General features: G+C 41.9%; 1 protein-coding gene across 5 annotated transcripts in view; it reads left to right on the top strand.

Moving 5' to 3' along the window:
• The window catches only part of ATAD2B (ATPase family AAA domain containing 2B), a 546,820-nt gene that overhangs the window by 359,761 nt on the left and 164,910 nt on the right, over positions 1-22,149 (top strand). For 4 of the 5 annotated variants that reach the window (XM_069236016.1, XM_069236018.1, XM_069236014.1 and 1 more), the window contains exon 21: positions 3,450-3,646. In XM_069236016.1, the coding sequence (XP_069092117.1) occupies positions 3,450-3,646 (197 nt within the window). The remainder of the gene's footprint in view (positions 1-3,449; positions 3,647-22,149) is intronic. The other variant, XM_069236015.1, reaches the window with a different exon arrangement.

The raw sequence follows: 22,149 nt of genomic DNA, 5'->3' as shown, positions 1-22,149 counted from the left end.
GGGCCACAGGATAGGCTCTCTTCTATGGCTGTGGTGCACTGCACATCAAGGGAGAGGTATGGTAACTACTTTCACACTGCAAGGGTGCCGCGGGAAAACACCACGCTTGTAGTTACTTCACACAGTTCACCACATTAATGATGTATGGAGGCTGGGTGACCACTCACAACTTGAGTCTGTACGACTTGCGCACACTGTGTTGTACTGGGTAATCCACGTGCTGACACCACGACTGGGTTTGTGCTCTTGGATAATATCTTCTCTTGCAGCCCCAGATATTCCTCTTTTATCTCCGAGAAGCCAGAAATGCTTTTACCCACTAGGTTATCCCACATCTTCTCCTACAAGTAGTGCAGATTTCAGGTGCGGTCCTTTCCCCTCTGGGAGACTGGCTATCTGGCAGACAACATTCCTGGTCTCACAGCAGCTCTTTGGATATTTTATAGAGCACTCCCTCCTTTGGTCAAGAAGACTTAGAACTGGAACAAAGTGGAATGGTTTGGGTTCCAGTTTCATTTTCCAGACACGGGATGATGCTTCACTCTCTTAAGATCTGGCTACCTGCAGACAAAGACTCCCACAGCAGTTGATGATGTCCCTGCCTCCAGGCATGAATATTCCACATGGGGAAAGTGAAGCGTAAAGACTCTGAACCTATCTATCATCAGCCTTCCTGAAGTATCACTCCAGGAAGACCAAAAGGATAGGCCCTTCCTACAATCGTCCTCACTCGTAAGAACACATTTTGCTGACTCACCTCCTGCCCTCACCATCCACCAAATGGCGCTACACAGTAAGATCAGTCAGCAGTCTCCTACTCAAATGTCGTCATAAAAGTTATAAGTGTTGCTCACTTCATTCTTCCTCACTTTAGTGTGTGGGTCTCCAGCTTCAGTAATGAAGACAATACACTCCAACTGTCTGAGGATCCAGAGCCCATTCTTCATCTTCTTTAGTGCTAAACCAGAGGCAGTTCAAAATAGATTTCACTGGCTCCAACATTCATTCTCTCACATCCTACGGAATGTGGCTACCATCTGCACCATACATATGCACACACTTGAGACACACATGGAGTGTCAGTGCAAGGGTCTGAGCCATACATTTAAGTGTACATTTTTACATGAATAGGGTCAGTAGCCTGTAATTGCCTTGTAACCGAACAAAGGTCTCTTTAGGAACATTAATTTCCCAAAAAACAGTATGCTGCCTCCACTTCTTCAGCTCACCGACCCAGGACATAAACAGTAGTCCCATGTCAGTTTCTGGATCTCAGATTCGCCACCCACAGCACTACACGTGCTAGATTAACTTGACAGCTGAGCCAACAATACAGTAAATATATCAGTTTCCCATGCATTCAGGTCAATCTGGACAGAGTATACACCCATTAAATTTTCTCCATTCCTAGGAACTGTGCCCATCATTTCATGGCACTGATACATAGCTATGTAAACTAGATTCTTTAAAATCAGAATTGATCTTGGATGGTTTGAAAGCTGCATTTTGATAGCTCTTAGCTTGCCACGTGCCCGATGCGAGCAGCTTATCCATTACTGCTTTTAGGTCTGCATTTATAGGGTAGCTATTTTCCAGAGATTTGGTTTCAGGGAAGCATTACTTTGTCACCACATGTTATTTAATGTATCATTCTTCCTCCTGTTTTAGATCTCTAAAATGCAACCATCAAAAGTTTGGTATGCTTGCTTTGTACGTTCTCCTATACAAAAAACAATCACAATTTTGATCTTTTTCCACCCCAGTTGGCCTTTTTAATTTTTTTGTCAGAATTTGAGTGAGAAGCTAAACTTAAGACTTGCCATCCTGAGTGCTGTCCCTTTGTAAATCGGGACCGTTTGACCAAAAGATGCCTGTCTTGAGGTTTTGTGAGGTCAGTTACAAAAGCTTATCTTACAAGATTTCGGGCAGCCTTCACTCTGCGCATTTTCTCTCCATCACTCAAGGTGTACTCCAAGCACCTTTACGCTGTTAACACTTCCGGTATTCAGACTCCAGGCAATTGTTTTTCAGTAGGCTTCCTCCCATCATGTTTTGAATCAGCAGATCCAGCACCTTTCTTGTACCATCCCTCGTGCTGCTGCTTCTTTCACGGCTACCACGTGGTGTCCCCAGCGCGCACTCTGCTACAGCACCACCCCAGTGCAACGTGTAACCAGTCCAAAGATATTTCACTGACTTGACATGTCCATGTAGATGTGCAAGCACATTTGCTTACAGAATGCCGCCTTTTGAAATCGTGTGTGCTTTTCACTGCACGTATGTCTTGGCTTATGGGTAACACGTTGAAATTATGCTGCTGCGTAGCCAAAAGCTTTTTGTGTGAAAAGGAAATGTCACTGTATTGACGGCTCTAAGGGAGCTCCTCGTTATTCATAGTTAGTTGCTACGAGCATGGAAGTGCATATTGTATTGGGCAGCTGTGATCTTAAGTGACAAGAAGAGGAATAGATACAGTCTTTTCATGAGGAGCGAGAGCTCTAGTAAGGATCTCAGTGATGAATTTAAAGCCTCCTTGATACAGCCAAAAGGTTTGTCTTTAATGTGACCATTTATTCAAAGTTATAGGCGTGCAGAAATATCTGCATCTATAAAACATTAAACCCAGATCTATTGGCTTTGCTAGTGTTTGTTTACTTTACATTCTGGTATTTATAGTCATGGATTGATAAAAGAACTACAACTGCCAGAATCCAAAGTTAAAAGAAGGACTTCATGGAAAAATTCACACCCGACAGCTCTGCAATTTCCCTGTGGTTATCTTGCACAGGTAATGGCTGATCGCTTTTAAAAACTGATAAGATATTTTTGCATACATAGAAGAAAATCGAAAAAAGTTAGGCCTAATGGAAGTGAGAATATATATATACTGTGAGAGAGTTCTGTTTGAAAAAGCCAGTTTTCTCACACTTTTGTTTAGTTTACCTCAAATGGGCAATAACTGGAAAACCTACGATTATGAAAATGTACTCGACGTTTTTTCTTTTGTTTCGATGTTTATTTCTTACCAAGAGTTGGATGACTGTAATTTATCATAAGATGCGAACATTGATCTCTAACATGCCAGTGAAAAATATAATATAATAAAATACATTTTCAGTATATTGGCTCCTTCTTAGTACAGAATCATTAAACGTTATTTGACTGTTTTCTTCAGTATGAACACATAGAACACTAAGAACGAATACAATTGAAGAATTGGGAGAGCCAGAGAAATATTTTTAATATCAGTTTGTTCATACAAGTGTAGTACCAAGGTTCTCCTTAACTGAGAATTGAATTGGGTATTTTCTAATGTTTTAAAACATGAAACGAGTGAATGTGGCATGTACTTTCTCCAAAATAGGAGACTACTAAAAAAAAATCTGTAAATGATTTTTGTGTTTTACTTGTCAACATATGTCTTATCTTTATTTTTATTTATTTTATAGCTCTTCGTGCATTGGAAGTCCTTCCTCTTGCACAGCCTCCTGCGGCTCGCCAACTATCTGAAACAGAAACACGGCGAATAGAAGCCCTTGAAGAAAACACTTTGAGGGAGCTACGTTTGTTTCTCAGGGATGTTACCAAAAGGCTGGCCACAGATAAACGCTTCAGCATCTTCAGCAAACCGGTGGATATTGAAGAGGTCTTGTTTTCATAACCTGCAAACACCTATGTGCATGATTAATCTGTATCAAACCAAAAGAAAAAATGAACTATAAATTTTATGTTAAGGATCTGCGGCAGTTAGTTGAGAAGACAGGTTTCTGATTGAACGTCTGTCACCTCAGAATGTCTTGCTCTCGCCTTTATCTTATCAGCAACCTTTGAGCCAGACAGTTTCAAACACACAAAGCGTGTTCCTTATTGTCACTGGGAATTTTGTCTAGGGAAGGGTGAGTGGACATGTGCCTCATATAAGTGAGGCAGACTAGAAGAGTAGTTTGAAGTATAAAGTAGAGGATCAGTAGTACATCCGTTGAAGTTCTGTGCTTGTCAGTACACATGCCATTTAGCTGTATTTTTAAGTTCAGAGAAGGCATTCATCATATTTTATTGAATTCTACTGAACATATATTCCCCCCCCCCCCGAGATACTCATCAGACAATAAAGTAATGCTTTTTAGCTTCCATTGGTGCGATGGTAGTGACTATGGGAATCTCTGTTAGGTTGCTGGTGGCTTTGCACTTTTCCTTTACTTGTGCAGTCAGTATATTGATTAATTGTGCTTAATCAAGCCCTGTGAGGTGACCAGCCCATATCCTTAATGATCACTGATGTGCTGCTGACTAGGATCATTTATCTTGTATTGGGATGACCAGGATCTATGATTTTCAGAGCTCCTTAGACTACCAGCATCAGTGAGCGATGTTAGATGCTTTAGACAAAGAATGATCTATTGAAATACCACTAATGAATCCTAATTAGCTCTAAGGAGATGCTTGTGCCCGTACCATGCTTAATCATTTTTACATTAGGTAGCTCTTCAAATTCAGCATCCTCAGGTGCTTTGTGTAATTTACATTGGATTTTGTGTTACCGTCACAAAATTTAACACCTCAGCCTTTGCATTACTGAATGATCGCAGTAAGAATTGACAGATATCCTGTCAGGGGGGATTAAATGTTTCTTGACATCTACTTTGTTGGTGCGGCTCCTGGCTAAGTCTGATTCTTGGGTTATATCTGAGGTGTGGGTGGCAGGTGAGATAGCGGTTTGACTCTGATCTCAGCCTGTACGTACTAAAATTTTCCAACTCAAAAAATCCCCCTGGATTACGATCTTTACCTACCTCTACAAGGACCAATAACTCATCCTGGTTATCACACAAGACTTCACAGATCCTGCAATCCCCACCTTACCTTAGTCTGGTGTGTAGCCATTCAAACCTTCATCTGACAATGAGATCATCAAGTAGGCTAGCAAAATTGCTACTAGTCGATTTTGATTGTATTCACCCTTAGACAATAAGTTTAACTTGGCCGATGTCCTTTAATTCCCATTCTTTGTTTACCAGTTTTCATTCTGAAACTGGTGTATAGATATGTTCCGATCTGGGTTATTGTGCCACTATGGTTGCAAACAAATGTCTTTGCATATACAGGGAGTGCAGAATTATTAGGCAAGTTGTATTTTTGAGGATTAATTTTATTATTGAACAACAACCATGTTCTCAATGAACCCAAAAAACTCATAAATATCAAAGCTGAATATTTTTGGAAGTAGTTTTTAGTTTGTTTTTAGTTTTAGCTATGTTAGGGGGATATCTGTGTGTGCAGGTGACTATTACTGTGCATAATTATTAGGCAACTTAACAAAAAACAAATATATACCCATTTCAATTATTTATTATTACCAGTGAAACCAATATAACATCTCAACATTCACTAATATACATTTCTGACATTCAAAAACAAAACAAAAACAAATCAGTGACCAATATAGCCACCTTTCTTTGCAAGGACACTCAAAAGCCTGCCATCCATGGATTCTGTCAGTGTTTTGATCTGTTCACCATCAACATTGCGTGCAGCAGCAACCACAGCCTCCCAGACACTGTTCAGAGAGGTGTACTGTTTTCCCTCCTTGTAAATCTCACATTTGATGATGGACCACAGGTTCTCAATGGGGTTCAGATCAGGTGAACAAGGAGGCCATGTCATTAGATTTCCTTCTTTTATACCCTTTCTTGCCAGCCACGCTGTGGAGTACTTGGACGCGTGTGATGGAGCATTGTCCTGCATGAAAATCATGTTTTTCTTGAAGGATGCAGACTTCTTCCTGTACCACTGCTTGAAGAAGGTGTCTTCCAGGAACTGGCAGTAGGACTGGGAGTTGAGCTTGACTCCATCCTCAACCCGAAAAGGCCCCACAAGCTCATCTTTGATGATACCAGCCCAAACCAGTACTCCACCTCCACCTTGCTGGCGTCTGAGTCGGACTGGAGCTCTCTGCCCTTTACCAATCCAGCCACGAGCCCATCCATCTGGCCCATCAAGACTCATTCTCATTTCATCAGTCCATAAAACCTTAGAAAAATCAGTCTTGAGATATTTCTTGGCCCAGTCTGGACGTTTCAGCTTGTGTGTCTTGTTCAGTGGTGGTCGTCTTTCAGCCTTTCTTACCTTGGCCATGTCTCTGAGTATTGCACACCTTGTGCTTTTGGGCACTCCAGTGATGTTGCAGCTCTGAAATATGTCCAAACTGGTGGCAAGTGGCATCGTGGCAGCTGCACGCTTGACTTTTCTCAGTTCATGGGAAGTTATTTTGCGCCTTGGTTTTTCCACACGCTTCTTGCGACCCTGTTGACTATTTTGAATGAAACGCTTGATTGTTCGATGATCACGCTTCAGAAGCTTTGCAATTTTAAGAGTGCTGCATCCCTCTGCAAGATATCTCACTATTTTTGACTTTTCTGAGCCTGTCAAGTCCTTCTTTTGACCCATTTTGCCAAAGGAAAGGAAGTTGCCTAATAATTATGCACACCTGATATAGGGTGTTGATGTCATTAGACCACACCCCTTCTCATTACAGAGATGCACATCACCTAATATGCTTAATTGGTAGTAGGCTTTCGAGCCTATACAGCTTGGAGTAAGACAACATGCATGAAGAGGATGATGTGGTCAAAATACTCATTTGCCTAATAATTCTTCACTCCCTGTATTTGTAATTTGTCTATTGTAGCTAATTGATGGCTTAATTTCTCTCTTTTTAGGTCTCATCTACATGCTGCTGTAGCAGTTTGTTAGCATCAGGCCTAAAGTAACCAGTATAGAATTAAAGTGGACTTTGTGTCCACCCCTTTCCCTTAATTCGATTGCTTTCTTAACTATCGCAATTCCGCTCTCCTGATTTCATGGCTTTCCTCCTTACTCTTGTGTTTGTCTTGCCCAAGTAGCATTACAGTCTTCACTTTTTTTTTTTTTATCAGACCACTCAATTCAGTGCTAAGGAGACTTTGTATTCTCCCCCAAATCACTTTCCACCCCACTCTCACTGTCAGCTTTTGTATAAGGTCAAGCCCCCTCAAGTTCCAGAACAAGACACAAGATTTAAAGAATTGAAGCATTTTAGTAGAAACGTTATGGTATGATATTAAACTCTTCTATGGAAATCTGATTTGCGAATGTTAGTGAGTTTTCATCTTTTCTTATTGCTTCGCACTTGTGTCTCAATTTCTAAGACTTGAGTGGTCTCAAACAAGACCATGACATTAAGATTCCTCCAACCCAAACTCTGTCTCCTCTCAAAAAAACACAATTTCTTCTCTTTAGTTAAGTCATTGCTTCAGCCAAAATATTTTATCTTTAGAAAAAAAGCCAGGAGAGTTAGGAATCATTTTGGAATCGTAATGAATAACCGGTCTTGTACATACTTGCTTAAACCTACATGGTGTAGGTATTTAGTTTTTGTAAACCAGTGCCCACCATCTTGCATTGGATTGGTGCTTGGAAATGCATAACATTCCCGAGATAGAGAAACCAATTAGTCATCATGCTGAAAGGGTAGGGTCTGTTGGTGATACGTGGAGTGGTCAAATTTCTATAGGCATTGTAAACATGCAAATGCTTATTTGAATGCAACATGTATTTCATGGCTGAAGGACAGTTTATTGTGACACCAAAAAAAAAAAAAAAAGATTTTATCTGTAGACAAGCAGCACCAGTTTTACTGCACACAGTAGTTAAGTTACGAAAGGCAATGGGATTCATTTTAGAAATTTCCAGGTTCTCTTCTGGCTGTTGATGGAACAGACTATTTTTTTTAGTACATCTGTCTTGTTGACACTAGGTACTGATGTGTGGGGTCGCCTAGTAATTGAATCGTGTACAAGACCAGGCCAAGCCTCTAGGTTCTCACAGATGATGTTGGTGGATCTGTAGAGTACAGGTCTTGGTTTTACCTTGCGGGTACAGTTTTGTAAGAAGCTAGTAAACAAAGATCATGCTGTTCGGCTGATGCCTGTGGAGAGTTGCCAGTCTGTCAAAGGTTGCTTGGTGATCATTATTTGGTGATCAATGCTATTGAATGCTTTTGAGAAGTGTAATAGAATCATTGTAAGTCAGCTTCCCTTATCAATGATGTGGAGACATTATACACTGTAATAAATATTGTTGCATCAGTACCCAGGCTAGGTCTACAGCCAAGACTATAAGTCACTGAGGAGACTATTGGATTCCAAAAGCGAGCATAACTGGTTAGTTACCCTTGTTTGTTGAGCCTTTGTGAAAAAAGGTATTCATGAGAATGGTCTAAAATTGTAAAACAAAACATTAGTTACCAAAGGGTTTCTTTAGGACGGTATATTTGAGCGGTTGAGGGCGATGGAGTTAATTTATTTGGTGATAGTTGTAGTAAATGCAAGACCCAAACTGACAAATTTGGCATCGTAGACATTTATGGTGCATATGAAAGATGCAAATAATTGTTAAGGCCTCATTAACTGGTTTGACCTTAAGAGAATTGTGCTGGCAGATGAGGCTTTTTGCTCGAAGTCCAGTGTTCCCCATTTTATTGGGGGGAAAAATGACTACATGATCACTCAAGGAGGCTTGATTTGTGTTTGTTTTCAGCACCTTTGATGCAGGACTAGATGCACTTCTTTTGTTGTTTTTACTCTAACTGATTTTTATTGCACACAGAAGACACAACAGATGGTTAACAATTTCGATTAATTCTGTCTGTTTTTCAGTTCTCTGCCTTGGCATTTTAAATAATGGAACCTGTCCGTGAACCATTTGTTATTTTTCAGTGGCTAACTTGCAAGTGGAATAGGCGGGCAGAGTATCAAGGGTTGATGTACACACATTGTGAACATCTCCCACTCTGATGTTCATTTCAACAATGATGGAGCCTTGTTTAGAGTCAGATAGTTTATATTGAGCAAGGCCGAGATAGGATGATGATGATGTAGCATTGTTTAGGGAGGTAGTAGATTATGCAGAACAAAACAGCACGGTTAATGACACCTTTTAATAACAGGTATTCAGGATGGCCACGTACCTCTATGAGAATGATTACTGCATCGCTAACCAAGGCAGCTCCACAGCTCCCAAGCTCCTATTTTTATTTAGTATATTGTAATTAAATGGGCGGGTTTTTTTTTTTTTTTTTTCTTTTTGAGGCATAGAAAAATAAAACAATTTCTTTACGCTTGCAGAGGAAATGTTGGAAATATCAGAAGATTAACCAGGTTTGCCTGAGTCATTATTGAACAGCTATGTAAATTCAGAATAAGCAAAGTAATACAAGATTTCAACAAGGAAACATCAACGTTCCTGCTGCTAGAATGAATGAAAAGTGCCAAGCTTAAGGTCTCTTTCCTTGCAACACTACTGATTGTATAGAAGTGATAACAGATCGTCAGCGGTGATATCACCAGTTCTCAGGTTGATGTAATTTTATGCTATTAGAGCTAGATTTTGAACATCTAATTAGACTCTACTTACTTGAATTATTGATTTTGAGTTAATTGTCTGCTCTGTCACTTAAAAGAATGCCTAAAATCCACCACTAGATAATGCCAGCAAGACAAGGCTCAGGTGCCATCAACAAAATCCATTCAGTTATCCAGGATAAACAAGGTAAGTTATTCATAAAAGAAGAGGCTGGAGTTTCTTGTGTTTTTTTATTTTTTTTTATTTAGCCTGACTGTCAGTCTGCACTGGCCTCCCAAAAGACACATTGATAGACTGCAAGAATGCAGAATTAAGAAGCCACATCATGTTAACAGCGGTGTAAACATATTACACCAGCACTGAAAGTTCTTTATTGGCTCTTGGTTTGAAAGAGCATTCCTGTAAGACAATAAAGTAAATCCTTGGTGATCTAATGTCTAACAATATGTTCCAGCTTTAGGTCCCTGGCTTTATAAAGAAGCTTATTTCTTTCTGTTGCAAATAACTTACGAATGTTCGATCACGTCCATTTTATGCATCTGCCTCAACACTGTCAATTGTCAGAACTTTCATAAAAACTGTAATAAACAAATGTTTCCCCTGCATACGGGGTTATAAGGAGTGAGGAGTAGAGTGGTGTAGATTGCAAATAATTATTTTGCTGTAGACAATATCAGTAGATAATTAAAACATTTTTGGTGTGCTCATTTCAGATATTAGATTGAATATATTAATTTAGTATGGTTCGCAGTGTGCCCTGGTTCTTGTCTGCAGTATATACAGGGAGTGCAGAATTATTAGGCAAGTTGTATTTTTGAGGATTAATTTTATTATTGAACAACAACCATGTTCTCAATGAAACCAAAAAACTCATTAATATCAAAGCTGAATATTTTTGGAAGTAGTTTTTTGTTTGTTTTTAGTTTTAGCTATGTTAGGGGGATATCTGTGTGTGCAGGTGACTATTACTGTGCATAATTATTAGGCAACTTAACAAAATACAAATATATACCCATTTCAATTATTTATTATTACCAGTGAAACCAATATAACATCTCAACATTCACAAATATACATTTCTGACATTCAAAAACAAAACAAAAACAAATCAGTGACCAATATAGCCACCTTTCTTTGCAAGGACACTCAAAAGCCTGCCATCCATGGATTCTGTCAGTGTTTTGATCTGTTCACCATCAACATTGCGTGCAGCAGCAACCACAGCCTCCCAGACACTGTTCAGAGAGGTGTACTGTTTTCCCTCCTTGTAAATCTCACATTTGATGATGGACCACAGGTTCTCAATGGGGTTCAGATCAGGTGAACAAGGAGGCCATGTCATTAGATTTCCTTCTTTTATACCCTTTCTTGCCAGCCACGCTGTGGAGTACTTGGACGCGTGTGATGGAGCATTGTCCTGCATGAAAATCATGTTTTTCTTGAAGGATGCAGACTTCTTCCTGTACCACTGCTTGAAGAAGGTGTCTTCCAGGAACTGGCAGTAGGACTGGGAGTTGAGCTTGACTCCATCCTCAACCCGAAAAGGCCCCACAAGCTCATCTTTGATGATACCAGCCCAAACCAGTACTCCACCTCCACCTTGCTGGCGTCTGAGTCGGACTGGAGCTCTCTGCCCTTTACCAATCCAGCCACGGGCCCATCTATCTGGCCCATCAAGACTCACTCTCATTTCATCAGTCCATAAAACCTTAGAAAAATCAGTCATGAGATATTTCTTGGCCCAGTCTTGACGTTTCAGCTTGTGTGTCTTGTTCAGTGGTGGTCGTCTTTCAGCCTTTTTTACCTTGGCCATGTCTCTGAGTATTGCACACCTTGTGCTTTTGGGCACTCCAGTGATGTTGCAGCTCTGAAATATGGCCAAACTGGTGGCAAGTGGCATCGTGGCAGCTGCACGCTTGACTTTTCTCAGTTCATGGGCAGTTATTTTGCGCCTTGGTTTTTCCACACGCTTCTTGCGACCCTGTTGACTATTTTGAATGAATCGCTTGATTGTTCGATGATCACGCTTCAGAAGCTTTGCAATTTTAAGAGTGCTGCATCCCTCTGCAAGATATCTCACTATTTTTGACTTTTCTGAGCCTGTCAAGTCCTTCTTTTGACCCATTTTGCCAAAGGAAAGGAAGTTGCCTAATAATTATGCACACCTGATATAGGGTGTTGATGTCATTAGACCACACCCCTTCTCATTACAGAGATGCACATCACCTAATATGCTTAATTGGTAGTAGGATTTCGAGCCTATACAGCTTGGAGTAAGACAACATGCATAAAGAGGATGATGTGGTCAAAATACTAATTTGCGTTATAATTCTGCACTCCCTGTATGTAATGATAAGCTATTCTTAGTCAAGCATAAGGGTGAATGTTACAACAGAGGGCTAGAAATATCTTATATTTTTGATTAGGGCTTCTCATTTCCAGTGCAGACACTATTCTCCTTGGTCTGAATACTGCAGCACGTGCTTTCAGAAAGGACCCTGCTGTAGTGACAGAGCAACAGTGCCTTCAAGGTATCTAGATCTTCTTATGTCTAGAATTGTGACAAGCCGAGCTAACATATACCATTTCTACACTTCTTTTTCACTGGATAGGCTGTATATTATGGGGTACTATGTGAACCACTCAGCTGAGGTACTGTATCCTAGTTTGAGGTATTTATCAGTGCTGTGTTTCATACTTTACAGAGATTGTCCTCTCATACTCTACAAAGGTGTTTTTGGTCAAGAAGAGCATCTCCAAAGTTCAGTGTTATCAAGCTATCCTGAAATGGTGGTTTATTAAGCCATATGTTCTCTCATTTAACTGGAAATATCAGCAGCACTTCCTTTCTTCGAGAGAGTCAGAGCACCAAGAAGATTTTGGTGCCCATGCTGTCTTTTCTACCCTTTCTGCAATCTTTTAAGTAGGATAAGAGTAAGTGACTTCTCTTGCAGGGTCCATAGTCTTCATGCTTTAATCTGCAGTTTGTGCTTCTGATGTTTACTGCTGTGGCAGGTCAATTCTTCAAGGAGGTGCAGTATCTATATTTGCATTATTGAACCTTGCATTCTTTATGCCAAAGGTGGCATCTTAAAATGTAAAGCTCTATTCAAAACCATTGATCTATCACAGTTTGAGACTTTGAAACAAAAAGTCCACAGCTGCCATCAGAGTTACCCGACAAGACGAATGAGCGTTGGCACTCCAGACCCAGCGAGTCAGTGGGGCTTGAGTCTATTGTGCGTTTCCCTGATTTTCCCAGAGCCAGAGCGACCCCCACCCAACTAGAAGTATTTTATGAGGTCATGTGCCTTATCTTTGAGTGGCCCAGCCCGTTCTAGCACATTTGGATTCCACAGGTGCAGGAGGGTCATTACTCCAACCACACCAGCGGGTTCAACCTTGATGCCAGTCTGGTCCATGGATATCTTACTATCTTACTGGATCTAGAGTAGAGCTACCAGCAAGACAGAGTCCTTTTCTTCCAGGGGATCCTCATCAATAGTCATAAGCATTGAATATGCCTGCACATGCGCGGGGGAACCTGGAGCATATACCAAATACATTTAAAAATATATAATATACACACACACACACACACACACACACACACACACACACACACATACATATATATCTATATCTAGATATAGATATATATGTGTGTGTGTGTGTGTGTGTTCGATGGCAGGTGTAGCTGCAGATAGACATGCTTTGTATAAGTCCGCCATCTAGTGTTGGGCTCGGAGTGTTACAAGCTGTTTTTCTTCGAAGAAGCTTTTTCGAGTGACTCCTCTTCTTGGTGATAGTTCGCATGGGCATCGAGTCCTAGATTGTTTTCTTTCTGCCATCGGGTTCGGACATGTTTCCTCTCGCTCCGGTAGATCTCGGTTCGGTACTATCTGAACTTCTTTCTTCTTTCTATGAACGTCGGTATAATTTTCTATCACGTTTTTTCTCACTTTTATTTGATCCGATTGCAATTGTTGGAATCGATTAAACGCCCTGTTCGGGCGACTGCGCCCTTCTCCTGTCTACTGTGACTCTTAGTTGTCGAATGTCGTCAGGCAGATGGAACGGTCTCCGTTTCGCTTCTGCCCTCAGTGTCACGCCAAGTTCCCATACACTGACCAGCACTCGGTGTGCAACCTCTGTCTTTTTCCAGACCACCGGGAGGAAAGCTGTGAAGCATGTCGATCCTTCCGTTCGAAGAAAACTCTGAGGGATCGTAGAGAACGTCAGTTGGAGATGGCGTCCAAGTCATCAGAACAAACGCCGAACATTTTCGGGGAGGAACAAGCTCAGGCTGCAGTTTCCATCCCAGACTCTGATTCAGACTGAGACTCGGATGGGGACAGCCAGTCGATTCCAGCGGTGTGCAGTACATGAGTACATCAGCTCCTTCTCATCACCTAAAGGCAACCAAAAAGACATCAGCACTGGTTTTGGGTCCACCACTGCTTGCCGGTCATGGTCGGACCTGAAAAATACATACCGATGACCAACCCTCAGGTTTGGCACCGAAGAAGACCAAAGTGCATTCAGCGCCGACCGAACAGCGTTCAACACCTGTTTCGGGATTGGGTCGAAGAGCAGAGACCGAAAACACTACCATCCATTTCAGAGCCTAAAAAACTACCACCTACTTCGGAGCTGACATTTTCGACCTGACTAAAACATTCAGTCTCCAAACTTTCGGAGCTAAAACCTGTGGGGGGGAAATATCCTCCAGCTACCGAGGAGTCTTCATAAATAAGGCCCATACTGGAAGTCATGGATGCTAAGCAGCGCAAAATCCAAATCCATAAAGACACTGTGGAAGGATTATTGCTTCTCTGCCTTCTACAACTAAAAGGAAGTTAACTTTCCAAGAGTCTTTAGAAGCTGGGCCTCCACCTGCTAAGATATTCAAGCATAAGGAGAAACCAAAGGCAGTACATCAGCCTTCAGCACCACATTCTCCTTTACTTCATGCTTTTCCACCGCCAGATACTCCACCACCACCTTCACCTACACAATTGTATCCACAATCCCCTATTTCTATACATGGGTACGATTTGGGTGACACTGAGTATAATATAGACCCATGGGATTTATATGATCCAGACCCTATTCCATCCAGTGATGCTGATTTATACCCTGTTTAGGCCATCTCCACCTGAAGATACCACTGCCTACAATCAGGTCACAGCTAGGGCAGCTGCATTTCTCAATGTGCAGTTGCATTCAGACCCCATAGAGGATTTTTTTTTTTATTTAATACACTATCATCCACTCATAAGGAGTATCAGTGCCTACCAATGCTTCCAGGTATGCTTAAACATGCAGATGACATTTTTAAAGAGCCAGTGAAGGCTAGGATTATTACACCAAGAGTGGACAAAAAGTACAAGCCTGCACCTTGAGATCCACTTTTCATTACACAATTGCCACCTGACTCTATTGTTAATGCAGCGAGGAAAAGGGCAAAAAGGCAGCCCACAAGGGATGCTCCTTCCCCAGATAAGGAGAGTCGCAAGTTTCATATGGCAGGGAAGAGAGTAGCAACTCAAGCTGCTAATCACTGGAGAATTGCGATCTGTCAAGCTCTGTTAGCACAGTATGATAGCTCTTTGGGATGAGATGGAGGAGTTCTTACAGTACCTTCCACCAGAACTCCAAAAAAAGGGCACACCATATACTTACAAAGTGCCATCTCTAACAATCAAATTAGATCTGCCTTATATGCAGCAGACACAGCAGCAAGGGGTATTAACACCAGTGTGATTATCAGAAGGCGTGCATGGTTAAGAACTTCAGCGTTTAAACCTGGTAGTTAGTGCTCAATATGCCTTTTGTTAAGCAGCACTTATTTGGCACAGAGGTGGATACCACCATAGAGAGATTAAAGAAAGACTGAGACAGCTAAGGCTATGGGTGACCTTTATATTACACCTGCTCCGGGAACTTTTCATAGGCCCCACTTCAGAGGTGGTTTAAAACATCAATCTCAGAGCCCTCCACCTCCCAACAAAAGCAAGGACAACAATTTTACACCGAAGGTTCTTTCATTGGATCTTACAAGGGAAACAACTTTAGAGGTAAATCCATCACCACAAGAGGTGCCTCCACTCAACTAAACCGTGACTTTCTGCACATCCCCACACAGTATACATCTCCTGTGGGAGGAAGGCTGGAAAATTTCTACCACCAATGGCACATTACAACAGATCAATGGGTGCTGTCAATTATCCAAAATGGTTATTGCCTAGAACTCATCTCTACTCCACAAAACATTCCCCCTTGCTTGCACAGGCTTTCACCTAAATTTGTTAAAACAAGAAGTACAATCACTTCTACTCAAAGGTGCAATAGAGACACTACCTATATCTGAACAAGGGGCATGAGTATATTCTCTATACTTCCTTATACCAAAAAAGGATGGTACTCTCAGACCAATCCTGGATCTCAGACCCCTCAATAAATACATCCTCTCAGAGCATTTCCAAGTGGTCACTCTTCAGGAAGGCATTCCCCTATTACAAAAACAACACTACATGACAGCATCAGATTTACATCACAAAAACGTTTGAGTCTTTCTTAGTGTTTTTATTTGCTGTAACATTATACATTGCCAATAAATGATGTGCGTAAAGCAGTGTACGACATGTTACATAATACATTGATGGTTACAAAGTGCAGGAGTCTCATATCCTTCCTAGTTTCCTGTGCTATAGTAGAAGGATTAACGTTATGAACTGCAAGTTATGAATGGATCTTTGTGCTAAAAGCAATACCCCAATCACCTATCTACATACAATAACGATCTGTCATCGGCACATTACATTATGTACTTTGCAGTAGACACATTACCCTGCAATGCTACTTGGATTCAAAACTGGGAATTAGGCAAAGCACAGACCTCTACAGCAAACGATTTACCCCCCGGAGTACTCACCATTATTAATATTTCTAGAAATGTATTGGGCACACAAAGCTCTATGCAGCAGGTGCCTCAACCCCACAATATATTTTAAAATGCAGACTTTGCAATCAATTAAGCAGAGCTTACTTACTGTCATGTTTCTCTTTGCTGCCCTTTTCTCTGTTGCAGAGTTAAAAAAAAAAAAAAAAAAAAAAAAAAAAAAAAAAGTATAAATTGAGGGCCCGACTTTGTCATGTCGGATTTTAAAAATCACATGTAAGAAATGGAATTGTTGTCTTTGAGGTTGGCTAAGGTGTTGGTTACAAGCTTCAGAATGGATTTTGCTTTCTTCACTGCATTCTATGAACACTTGCTGTTTTCACTGTTTTTAGTGGGTGGTGCTGGTGTAAAATAAATCTGCGAACCATTGTAAACCTTTACATTCCTCTAGTGAGGTTAAAAGTCTACAGCCCCCTAAAGTCTGCTAAGCACCTTGTAAATGGGTTCCTTTAGGTAACATCTTATTGTGTTGTGTGTTTGAGTCCATGTCTGTTCATGGTAACTGGGTGTTGAATGTCTTCAAGGTTCTTGCATACAGCACACAGTGGTGGTCCCAGGCCAGTTATCCTATCCCTAGAGCCGCTCCTGGGGTGCACCTTAGATTCCCTGTTGCAGTTTTTATTTTGTTACATTTAATCTTCGTTGACACCTGCCGAGTATCTCATGGAGAGCTAAACAAGAATTCTTATACAAAAAAATAAAACAACAACAATACAGTGAAGATGCAAATTTAAGAAACAACTGTACTTGAAGCCCCAAACCCTTGGCATACTACAAGTCAAAAACAGGAATGGGTCTACTTGTGAAATCTAACAAGCAAGAGGCCAGATGAAGAAGTGGTGGAAGCATAATCGAGGGTAATTGCAGGAAGACCTTGAGGTTGGCTATTGTACATAATGGGAGCATCAAAATGTGCTGTCCTACAGCAGATGGCTCTGGAACCGCTAGTCCTAAGTCAGCATAATGCTAGAGAAACCATGATAACTAGCAACCCTATGCTTTTATGCTTGGCTTAACATATGATCCAGAATGTCACCAGAAAGGAGAACATAGCACGCAAACACACTCTGAGACTTTATGCATGCCTATTTCAAAGTGCAATACTCTGCTAAATCCATTTGCATTGATTTAAGGCTGAAAAGGAATGATTACAAGTAAAATAAAGTGCTGCAATAATGCAACAAAATTTCCATTTTTGTGCCGCAAGATTTGCAAATCTATGCCGCAATATCCTGGGGGTTCTGCAAGGACATACCAGCACTGTGCCTTTAAGACCTCCAGCACCTCCTGTATCCCATCATTCCACAGAGGTGATTAAGTGACAGGTCAGTTCTTTTTCCGGCTCCTTCAGTGAGGATCCCTGAGCATTAGCTGTTCAGTTTTCTTGACTTTTTGTCAGAAAAAATCCTTCAAAATCTAAGGATTGTCTCTTTACTCAACAGTTTTAAGTACCCAGTGTACTCTTTTTCTGACTGACATTTTTTTTCTTTATAATAAAAAATGCCATCTTTATTCAACAACTGCCCTTCTTGAGGCAGGAATATGACAATGTCTGACTCACGCAAGATAGAGGGAAGGTAAAACCTTCAAGTGGCCTGGGGGGGGGGGGGGGGGCGGGGCAAAAACCTCCTTAAAAGAGCCCTCATCACCAAAGAGGGAGAACAGAAAAAGCACATCAAAAACATAATTCCCATCAATGTCGATGAGTAAAAGGTCACCAACAAGGGAGATACCCATGTGCTCTACTTTGGAGTCAGCGTCGTCGTCGGGGGGGCCCAGTACCACCTCTATAGATGTCAAAGAGGCCGAGGACAGAAGGATCGTTGGCGAGACACTCACCGAAGACACCGTCGACTGAGAAACAGTCAACGTCGAGACACCCTTTCTCAGAGTCAAGACACTCATCGAGGCACAAGGCATCCCAGGAAAGGTCGACGTCGCACCAGGCTGCCTCACGCTCGATGTTGTATTATTTTTTCTGTTTCAGCTGTATCGAGGCATCAGGTGTTTAAAATAAATAAATAAATAAAATAACGCCACGAAGATCTAAAAGTCCACAGATTAGACGATCACTGGCCAGGCCTCCCCTCGAACGCAGAGAACAAGGTCACAAGGTCTAGTCTCCAAATAGGACAACATCAACCAGATCTAGATGCTCTCACTGGTCCATATCTCACAAAAGGCGTAGGACATGCTCCTCATCCATGACCTCTGGTTCATCGGTAAGAGACTACTCACTAACATTATCTGACTCACTTCCGTCGAGGGTCTACCCGTGAATGAGCTCATCACTTTTAATGACGTTGTTCTTAGGGGAGCAACGAAGTTGAACATTGATGTTGTTTCTACTCCTACTTCATCTGTCATCTCCGAAACCCTCCACTTTAGAACGGCCTCTAGACCTCTTCTACCTCTGGTTCCGTATCGTGTGGAGCCTGCCATGCAAACCTTCCTAACACCTGCATCTGTACGGGCTGGCCATCACTCATTCTTAGAAAAATACAAGGCCCCTGACCAGGATCTTCTATTTCTATGAGCTGATACTCCTCTGGATTCTGTGATTGTTGCAGCAGCAAGAAAAACTCATGCAGCAGCATTCTAGTCAATAGTACCTCCAGACAAGGGTAGTAAACATACTGATTCACTAGGCAAAAAGATGTGTAACACCTCGCATCCTGTATGAAAGTTTCCAGCGCCTCTGCTTTATTAGGGAGGTTTGACAGCGCTCTTTCGGACTGTCTGTCTAGAATTATTGACAAACTACCAAAATATGACAGACAAGACTTTCAAGAGATTTTTGAGGAGGGCGGTCTGGTGACAAACCAGTTCATCAGTGCTGCTGCTGATACTTCAGACCTCGCAACTCATGAATACGCTCAAGGGATTTGTGCGAGACGCTCAACATGGCTCTGACTCATGGGTCTTAAGCCTGAAGCCCACCAAAGAATACTAAATCTGCCCTTTACAGGCACATCTTCATTTGGAACACGTGGATGATGAGATGGCAAAAACCCTCATTGGTTACAACATTCATAACACCAAGCCAGATCACAACACCATCTTCAAAGACAAGCAAGAGGAAAAGGATCCCCCCTCCCCCCTCCCCCCTTTTGCTTCCCCTGTCTCCAGCTCCGGTGGGTGGGGGGGTATTATGAAACATCTAGACAAGTGACGCAAAATAAATGACAAATGGGTCATGAACTTTGCTAAAAAAAATAGCTACTCTATCAAGATCAAGTCCCCTCCTCCTGCCGTCCATTCTGAAAATAACATACTCTCATCTACAGAACCTGTTGTAAAACGAAGTAAGCATGCTGCTCCAGAAAGAAGCTATAGAGGGGCCTTTACTTTCTCAATAGAAAAGAGGGATATACTCTATAGTACAGATCGATATTAGACTTAAGGCTTCTAAACTAGTACATCCGCAAAGAGAACTTGTGATGCTTGCATTACACCAAATCTATCCACAGCTCCATCAGGGAGACCCAATGTACTCCATCGATCTTCAGGATGCATACTTCCAGCATTCCAATAACCAGGAGACATCAGACATTTCTCCACTTCGGAGTTGCTTCCAAGCAATACCAGTACCAAGTGTTTCCTTTCGGGCTCAAATCAGCACCTCACACATTCATATGTGCACAGCAGTAGTAGCTGCATACCTGCGGAGGAAGGAGATATTCGTCTACTGAGCTTGACAGCATGGCTCCTGAATTGCTGCAATATAGACACTTAGGTCTCTCTCAGCAATGCACGAACATTTTCAAGGAGTCAAAAAGTCCTGCGACCAGACGAATAATTATCATCCAATTCTGGGTCAGGAGAATGTCACTTCATCCTACCTCCTTCTAGCAAGATCAGGTTTGTAGTTTTTTTCTATTAAGGTAAGTCTTGCACCAATTACTGCTTACAGAAAATCACCTTCTCAAAGATCTTTCTTTCAAATGCCTGTTAAAGATTTCCAAGAAGGTTTAAAGAAGGTGTTCTCTCCTGTTCGTTCCCCCTCTCCTCCTTGCGAATTGAATGTGGTATTATCAAAACTCATGGGTCCACCTTTTGAATCTATATATAAAGCTTCCCTACAGCACCTTGCATGAAAGAATGTTTTTCTTGTCGCTATTAATTCAGCATGCAGAGTTAGCGATATTCAGTCTCTCTGTGCCCAAGAACCTTACACATTGTTCCATGCCAACGGGCTAGTGATGAGAACTCACCCCAGTTGCCTTCCCAAAGTAAAATATGATTTTCACAAACAATTGCTTGCCAAACCTAAAGCCCACTCCGCAAGGGGCAAAGCAGCAATGGCAACCCTACTAAAGAATGTTCCCTTCTCTAAAATTTGCAAAGCTGCTACTTGGAGATCGGTGCATACTTTCAGAAGGCATTACTGTCTAGATTCAGAGAGACAGATATCCAAGTAGGACAGGCCTCATTAAGAAATATGTTTCGTTGATAGAAGAAATAATGCTGTTCATCCTTAATTCGTCCTCAGGAGTGTGGGATTTGCTTGCTATTCTATTCAGTGCTTATGACTGTTGAGGATCCCTGGAAGAGAAGGATAGATTACTTACCTGTAATCCTAGTTCTTTTCCAGGGGAATCCTCATCAGTCATAAGCAACCTGCCCTACTACCCGGACGTATCTTGCATGCAGCAATTCATACATACCTATGTTTTGTTCTTCATACCACCGTAAAAAAGTACTGACCTAACTGTCACCTAAGAGTCATATCTGGGGCATGGTGGAGTACAGGAGGTCCTGGAGGTCATAAAGGCACAGTACCAGTATTTCCTTGTTAATGCTTTTAATGCAGCCTATTGGCTAATAATGCCTTTGTATGTCTCCTCAACTTTTGCTATCTCGCTTCTGTTTTTTGCAGAAATGCTTTTGAGTCTGAGAAGTTTATTAAAGGAAAACGTAATGTACATAGGCATTCTTAGCCTAAAGCTGTAGGTTGCATAAAAGTATAGATGTGTTTCTGTCTATCTATACATATATCTATCTATATGTGTGTGTGTGTGTGTGTGTATATTATATATTTTTAACCATGTATTAGGTATATGCTCTGGGATCCCCACGCATGAGCGGTCATATTCAGTGCTTATGACTTTGAGGTTTCCCCTGGAAGAGAACTAAGATTTACAGGTAAGTAACTTATCCTTTCTTGGCACCCCATCCAGTGCAGACTACCCCAGTGCCGCCGACGCCCCTAGGACCGCCCTCCCTATCGTCATTCCAAGATCCAACGCAGAGCCGGTTTGGCTTTTGTCCGGTGCCAACCGAGGACATTCTTCCCCGAGCGGAGCCAGTGCCTTATTTGATGGATAGGCCTAATGAGAGAGACGTTTGGGAGGGGGTCTATTGAACTTTATGGAGTTAAACCAGTTGAGGAACAGGGTAACTGGTATGAGGAACTGGGTGAGGCCAGTGCATCAGACACCTCACCTGACACTGGCCTGGTTCCCCCCTCCTGCTGTGGCTCTACAGGAGGTACCCTCCTTTGCCGTGGTGGTGCGCAGGGAGGCTGGAGTCCTGGATCTTAGCTTACCCTTAATATCAGTCACGACATATGACTGGATCGAGGTGCTTCAGCCAGGAGTCACCCCCTTGGAACCCTTACTCCCCTTCAATGAAACCTTTATGGGCGTCCCATTTGGGGGCTGGTATTAGCCCTGCACATGTGCTCCTGTGAATAGGACAATTGTGTATCGCCATGGCCCTGCTTCTTGCGATTCCCACTTTCCTTACCCAGCACCCTACTCCAGAGAGCTTGGTGGTCCAAG

The sequence above is a fragment of the Pleurodeles waltl genome, chromosome 5 (genome assembly GCF_031143425.1).
Source record: "Pleurodeles waltl isolate 20211129_DDA chromosome 5, aPleWal1.hap1.20221129, whole genome shotgun sequence".
Lineage (NCBI taxonomy): Eukaryota > Metazoa > Chordata > Amphibia > Caudata > Salamandridae > Pleurodeles > Pleurodeles waltl.
The sequence above is the reverse complement of the archived record's forward strand: the minus strand, read 5'-3'. Positions and strand labels throughout refer to the sequence as shown.